Here is a 7,500-nt window from a genome sequence, read left to right on the forward strand (position 1 = left end):
CTTTTCAGCCATCTTAGCTCGCCTTCGACCCACATTTTGTGTCGTTACGTAAAGCAACATGTCTGCCAAGTCACCAACGAATGTTGTCAGGGTCGTATGGTAATTCTATATCGAGAGCATTGTTTATTTTAAAGTACAACCCAACGCAATGCAAATTCGTATCTATATACTGACCTTAGTTGACCTGTCAGTGCCCCCGAAGACAGCCTTTTCAATCAATAATTGGAGACACTGTGAGAGAAAATGAGAATGCAGGGATGGGTCCGGCCCGCTCTCCCATCCACACATCCTCCCGAGGCTGTTGCTCTCATTTTCGTTACTCATCGTTCACCTGTTGATAGAAGAAGAATGGATTATGTAGGCGATGCATTTTGGAAAATAGACTACGGATTTAGACAACACTGACGCAGGCCAATAGCTCTTCACTATAGATGTTTTTTGTTCTTTTCTTTTCCGGTAAATTGGAAAAAATGTATTTTAAAAAAAAAAGCATTTAGTTACTTTTAACATACCCGGAAGAAAATGTAAATTACTGAATGAATTTTACCATTATCCTTCATGACAAAAAAAAAATTCCAAATTTTGCATTTACAACTCTAATTATTAATCACGGAAGTTATGAAATTATTGGATGAAATGAACGATATTATCACTAGGGTAACTTTGATACAGGGCTTCATTAGTAAGTATAGAATGATATAGCAATTTATCATAAATGCAGGGCAGACTGAAATCTCTCGAACAGGTAAAGAAAACAAACAATATCAACATATTTTAACTAGTGACAAAAACAGTTTTTTTTTCTTTTTTATCAGATTGCATCAGGGAATGAAAATTTAGGGTCTGATATGTTATAGGAGTTAATGGCACAAAACACTTAAAAAATTTTTATAGGATTAAAAGATAATTTGGGGGTTTTTTGAATGTGTCTAATGGAACTGCATAAAAGCAGGATAGCGAAGGAGAGCCAACTCGGCGAAGATTGTAGGCGACAAAAATCGAATGTTGTTCCGTTCTCTCTCTCTCTCTCTCTCTCTCTCTCTCTCTCTCTCTCTCTCTCTCTCTCTCTCTCTCTCTCTCTCTCTGCTAATGCTTCTTCTATAATCTGTCGTGGGTATATGTTATCATAAAATTGTAAATACATAGTATATCCTAAATCAGAAAAGGATAAAAAATGTCTTCTGACTTAATCAAGATAAGATCATAGAACACGAATTAAAAACAGATTAAAACTTTCAACTGGGATCCACAAGGCACTAGAAGAGTTGGAAGACCCAAGCCTACATGGCTGAGGACTATGAACCGTGAAGTGGGAGATGACGAATGGAGAAGTATTGATTTAAAAGCTCAAGATAGAGACGACTGGCGAAATCTAATCGAGGCCCTTTGCGTCAATAGGCGTAGGAGAAGAAGAAGAAGAATGATGATGATGATGATGATGATGAAGAAGAAAAGTAAAGAAAGAAAATATAGAGCCAATGGCATGACCTCAACCACTCCCTAACTTAATGCAGGAGAAAATTGAGGTGCATTACACCTAATACAAGTCTCGCCAGTCTAGCTTTGGTCCAAAAAGACCCCAGAGAGAGAGAGAGAGAGAGAGAGAGAGAGAGAGAGAGAGAGAGAGAGAGAGAGAGAGAGCGAGAGAGAGAGAGAGAGAGAGAGGAGAGAGAGAGAGAGAGAGAGTTTCCATTAAGGTGCTTCCGGTTGTGAGTTTCCAGGCGCCTGTTCCTGGAGGCCCTGGACGATATGACAATACCAAATCCTACACCGTGGAATGGGTTCTTACAGTGGAATTATCATGAATGAATTGGCCGTAGATGTTGGTTATTTGTGCACCCTGAATCAGTTGATGGTTTAAAACGTTGTCACATACAAATATATGATTTTAAACAAAGGCTAAAAATATAAAGTAAATGCGCAGGAAGTAGGGCGGATGTTGCCGACTATGACTTCGTCTCTCTGATCCATGGGTTTTGTGGGAAGCAGTTCGAGCCGCTTTCCTCAATGCTTGGTATTTCCTGACCCAAGCACGAGTGTACTGAATCTGTTTCCATATCAACAGGTACGCCAGGGAGAGGGGACACAGAGTGAGAACCAGTATGGCACGGTTACATCACCTCCCATTGCTACCCTTAGGCGAGACAAGCCCTCAGAACCCACAGCAATGTAGGGGAAATAAGAACACCCAGCGTAAGTGGGTCTATATAGCAGTTAAGTTCGAGTCCTACTCGTGAGTGGGCAACCCTTGCTAGGCCCACCTGCCATGGTAAGCCTACCTCAACTATGGCGGGCGTGGCCACGCTGCAAGACGTCCAATACTTTCTTTTAGTTGTTATAATCTAAATCATGTAAATGTCTTCCCGAGTGTCCGTTCTCCCCGTGTGTAATTATTGTATCAGTTAAAAGTTAATTCCATTGTCTGGAACTGATAAAATCATTTGAAAGTCAGCGAGAAACTTAAAATTCTTCTGTTATATAATCTCAAGATTTAAAGTTCTATTTCACTCGCTTTGAAGAAGATTTATGCTCATTTTTGTTAGGAAAATTAACTTAGACAATAAGTCCGCTTACGATGTAACAACCGTCTAATTCACCGCCTCCTATCATGTTTTATTATGTAATTAACCCACGCTATGTGACAACGTCCATATAGTTTATTCATTTATCTCCTTATTTCCATTCCTCGTTGGGCTATTTTTCATGTTGGAACCCTTGGGCGTATAGCATCCTGCTTTTTTAACTAGGGTTGTAGCTTAGCTAGTAATAATAATAATAATAATAATAATAATAATGATAATAATAATAATGAAATATGTGTTATTATTATTATTATTATTATTATTATTATTATTATTATTATTATTATTATTATTATTTTTATTATTGTTGTTGTTGTTGTTATTATCATCATCATTATCATCAGCTAAGTTACAACCCTGGTTGGAAAAAACAGGATGCTATAAGCCCAAGGGCTCCAACAGGGAAACATAGCCTAGTGAGGTAAGGAAATAAGTAAATAAATAAACTACAATAAAAAGTGATGAACAATTGAAATAAAATATTTTAAGAACAGTAATAACATTGAAATAGAGCATTCTCATATAAATTATAATAACTTCAATAAAAACAAGAAGAAAAAGACATGAGAATAGTGTGCCCGACTGTGCCCTCAAGCAAGAGAACTCTACCCCAAGACAGTGGAAAACCATGTATTTGTGCTATATACTCACACATATGCATACATATCCTTGTATGCTCACGCTTATTAAAACAGGAATTTAGTATATGAAAATGTATTAAAATTGATTATGTGGCCGATTTATATTTAGAATTCATGTTATAGGAGAAATATCAACAAATACACTATTGAAAATTTGCAGTAAAAATCCTGGAATAAATGTTGCCAGCCATTTTCCGTTTTGTAAACGGATATATTGACGTAAAGGAGTGATATTACGGTCACCAACCCGTAAAAGATGATAATAAAATAGGGTAAAATTACGGTTGCCTGTATTTTACTGAAATACGGCTGAAAACAGTATATTTATATGAAGAATTTTCGATTAAAATTACGGTTCTTTCAACAGTGTAGAGAATAAATGATCATGAAGTAAAGATAAGATAATTAACATATTAAAGATATATGCATAACTTGGAATATACGATTGCTTTCCCAGAAAATGTGGAATGGTTTGGAACGGTGTTAAACTTCAGTATAATGCAATGAAAATTTATGTATAGAGTTCTAGGACCCGGTTAATTTGTAAATAGAAAATGTCGTTGGCAAGATTTTCTCTATAGAAAGACGCATATAGGAATTATTATTATTATTATTACTATTATTATTATTATTATTATTATTATTATTATTATTTTAATAATACTGTAAATATAATCTATGAAGATTGGCCCAAGTCATTTCTTAGTCGTTTCATGGTATCACAAAATTCAAAGTAAACTTATAAAAGTAGAGGAGTATATAACCATTCTAAGCTTATCTTCTCCGTCATTAGGCTCATTACTACATAGTATTCTTGAAGTTTTGTTCCAGCTGTGACCAAGTTGTGGAATGATCTTCCTAATCAGGTAGTTGAATCAGTAGAACGTCAAACGTTCAAACTTGCAGCAAATGTTTTTGTGTTGAACAGACTGACAAAAGTCTTTTTATAGTCTATAATTATGAATTATCTGTTTTAATATTGTTAATGTTTTTTAAAGTATTTTATTTTATTTTTTCATCACTTCTTATATCGTTTATTTATTTCCTTGTTTCTTTTCCTCACTGGGCTATTTTTCCCTGTTGTAGTCCTTGGGCTTATAACATCTTGCTTTTCCAACTAGGGTTGTAGCTTGGCTTGTAATAATGATAATAATAACCTCTGGCAAAGGTAATCGCAATTGGGGCTGTAGTATAAACAAATCTAAGTCAATACAAAAGAATAAAAAAAGTATTGAGTCTCGGGCTGATTGGCGATTTGGGACTTAGGGGACTGGATAAAGGAGGGAGGTTTAATCTGAGGGTAACCACAGAAGAGAGAGAGAGAGAGAGAGAGAGAGAGAGAGAGAAGAGAGAGAGAGAGAGAGAGGAGGAGGAGGAGGAGGAGAGAGAGAGAGAGAGAGTTGTTTCACTTTTTGTTGAGAAATACGATAACAATCTTCACTTACTGTTAAGAAATGACTAATTTACATTTAAATAATCCAGTACCATTAATTTTTCCATTGCCTTCAAGAAGAGGCAATGGAGAGAGAGAGAGAGAGAGAGAGAGAGAGAGAGAGAGAGAGAGAGAGAGAGAGAGAGAGAGAGAGTTGAAAAATGCGAATTATTTAACTTTTTGTTGAGAAATGCGATAGCAATCTTCACTTACTGTTAAGAAATGACTAATTTACGTTTAAGTAATCCAGTACCATCAATTTTGCCATTGCCTTCATGGAGAGGCAATGGAGAGAGAGAGAGAGAGAGAGAGAGGAGAGAGAGAGAGAGAGAGAGAGAGAGAGAGAGAGAGAGAGAGTTGTAAAATGCGAATTATTTAACTTTTTGTTGAGAAATACGATAGCAATCTTCACTTACTGTTAAGAATGACTAATTTACGTTAAAGTAATCCGAGTACCATTAATTTAGAGAGAGAGAGAGAGAGAGAGTGAGAGAGAGGAGAGAGAGAAGAGAGGAGGAGAGAGGAGAGAGGAGGAGAGAGAGGAGAGAGTTAGAAATGCGAATTATTTCACTTTTTGTTGAGAAATACGACAACAATCTCCACTTTCTGTTAAGTTTACATTTAAGTAATCCAGTATCATTAATTTTTCCATTGCTTTCATGAAGAGGCAATGGAGAGAGAGAGAGAGAGAGAGAGAGAGAGGAGAGAGAGAGAGAGAGAGAGAGAGAGAGAGAGGGTTACGTTGATAAAAAAGACTTCACGAGGAAAAGCGTCCAACGACTATATTTTCGATGAACATTTACAAGTTTTATATCATTATGCGCTGATTTTCCTCGTCTTTTATATCCTATCTAATTTATAGCTTATTGTTTGTAAATTGGATATCTTTTTACAAAATTTGAGACCCAAATTAGTGACAATTACACCAATTTGAACAGTTTCTACAAATGAAAAATTATTATTATTATTATTATTATTATTATTATTATTATTATTATTATTATTATTATTATTATTAGCTAAGCTACAACCTTAGCTGAAAAGGCGGGATGCTTTATAGCTCTAACAGGAAAAATAGCCCAGTGAGGAAAAGAAATAAGGAAATAAATAAACTACAAGAGAAGTAATGAACAATTAAAATAACCAATGAGGAAAGGAAGTAAATAAACTACAAGAGAAGTAATGAACAATCAAAATAGCCCAGTGAGGAAAGGAATTAAGGAAATAAATAAACTACAAGAGAAGTAATGAAGAATTAAAAAAGCCCAGTGAAAAAAGGAAATAAGGAAATGAATAAACTACAAGAGAAGTAATGAACAATGAAAATAGCCTAGTGAGGACAGGAAATAAGAAAAAAATAAACTACAAGAGATATAATGAACAATTAAACTAAAATATTTTAAAACTCTTATCTCGAACTCTGCTTCTAGAAAAGCCATTTGTGCTTTTCAATTAACCCTGTCGACCGAAAATAAAATAAGAAATATTTCTATAGACTGGAATCTCTCCGCCTCAATCAAAAAGATAAGAGACAAATCCGGATTGAGTGTGCTAGGTTACGACAACAGCTGATTGGATGTTAAGGAGTGGAGATACGACCATAGCAAGAGTTAGTCGAATGATTGTATGTGTGTATGTACGTATATGTGATAATATTTACTCATACACTGTTAAAAAAAACCGTAATTTTAATCGGAAATTCTCCGTATAAATATACTGCTCTGAACCGTATTTCAGAAAAATACAGGTGGCCATAATTTTACTTTACTTTGTTATTATGTTTTACGGGTTGTTGACCGTAATATCACTCCTTTACGTCAATACCATCATCATCATCTCCTCCTCCTACGCCTATTGACGCAAAGGGCCTCGGTATGGAAGTTTTTACGTCAATATATCCGTTTTCAAAACGGTATAAATCCTGGAATAAATGTTGCCAGGAATTTACCGTTTTTTAATGCAAATTTTTAACAATGTACCTTCAGTCAATTTCTTCTTTATAACCCCCAAAAGGATCTTTAAAAATGTTGAGATATTTTTTATTTTCCGTATTTCTTAAAGTTGTCGTCTTTGAATATCAATGTTTGACTAATCAGTGGTAATTTTAGCTGAACTTTTATATTCAATTGGGATTGTAAACAGCTAAATCTGTAATAATTTGATAAAGACTGGGCGTTGACGAAAAGTTGCTGTAGTGATGATATAATGACATCTGAATATATATATATATATATATATATATATATATATATATATATATATATATATATGTGTGTGTGTGTGTGTGTGTGTGTATGTATATGTATGTAAAAGTGATATATATATATATATATATATATATATATATATATATATATATATATATATATATATATATATATATATATTACAGTTTTACATGAACACTCACATATATATCTATGCGTGTGCATGTAAATATTATGTATCCATACACATGCACTGTCAAACAATCACTCATATATATATATATATATATATATATATATATATATATATATATATATATATGTGTGTGTGTGTGTGTGTGCGCGCGCGCGAGCGCTTGTATGCGTGTGCGTGTGTCTGTATCTGTAAGTTTGTGCGTGTAAGCGCTCCCGAGCATATGAATTTTCAAAATGGTGTGTATATATTTATATATATATATATATATATATATATATATATATATGAGTATATATATATATATATATATATATATATGAGTATATATATATATATATATATATATATATATATATATATGAGTATATATATATATATATATATGAGTATATATATATATATATATATATATATATATATATATATATATATATATATATGA

At 33.7% G+C, this 7,500-nt stretch overlaps 1 protein-coding gene across 1 annotated transcript in view; it reads right to left on the reverse strand.

Moving 5' to 3' along the window:
• b (glutamate decarboxylase-like protein black) overlaps window positions 1-7,500 on the reverse strand; it is a 25,921-nt gene that overhangs the window by 15,093 nt on the left and 3,328 nt on the right. The window contains exon 2 of the mRNA XM_068378437.1: window positions 175-331. Within this exon, the coding sequence (XP_068234538.1) occupies window positions 175-324 (150 nt within the window). The 5' untranslated portion in view covers window positions 325-331. The remainder of the gene's footprint in view (window positions 1-174; window positions 332-7,500) is intronic.

Source organism: Palaemon carinicauda, chromosome 8 (genome assembly GCF_036898095.1).
Source record: "Palaemon carinicauda isolate YSFRI2023 chromosome 8, ASM3689809v2, whole genome shotgun sequence".
In the NCBI taxonomy this organism is placed as follows: domain Eukaryota; kingdom Metazoa; phylum Arthropoda; class Malacostraca; order Decapoda; family Palaemonidae; genus Palaemon; species Palaemon carinicauda.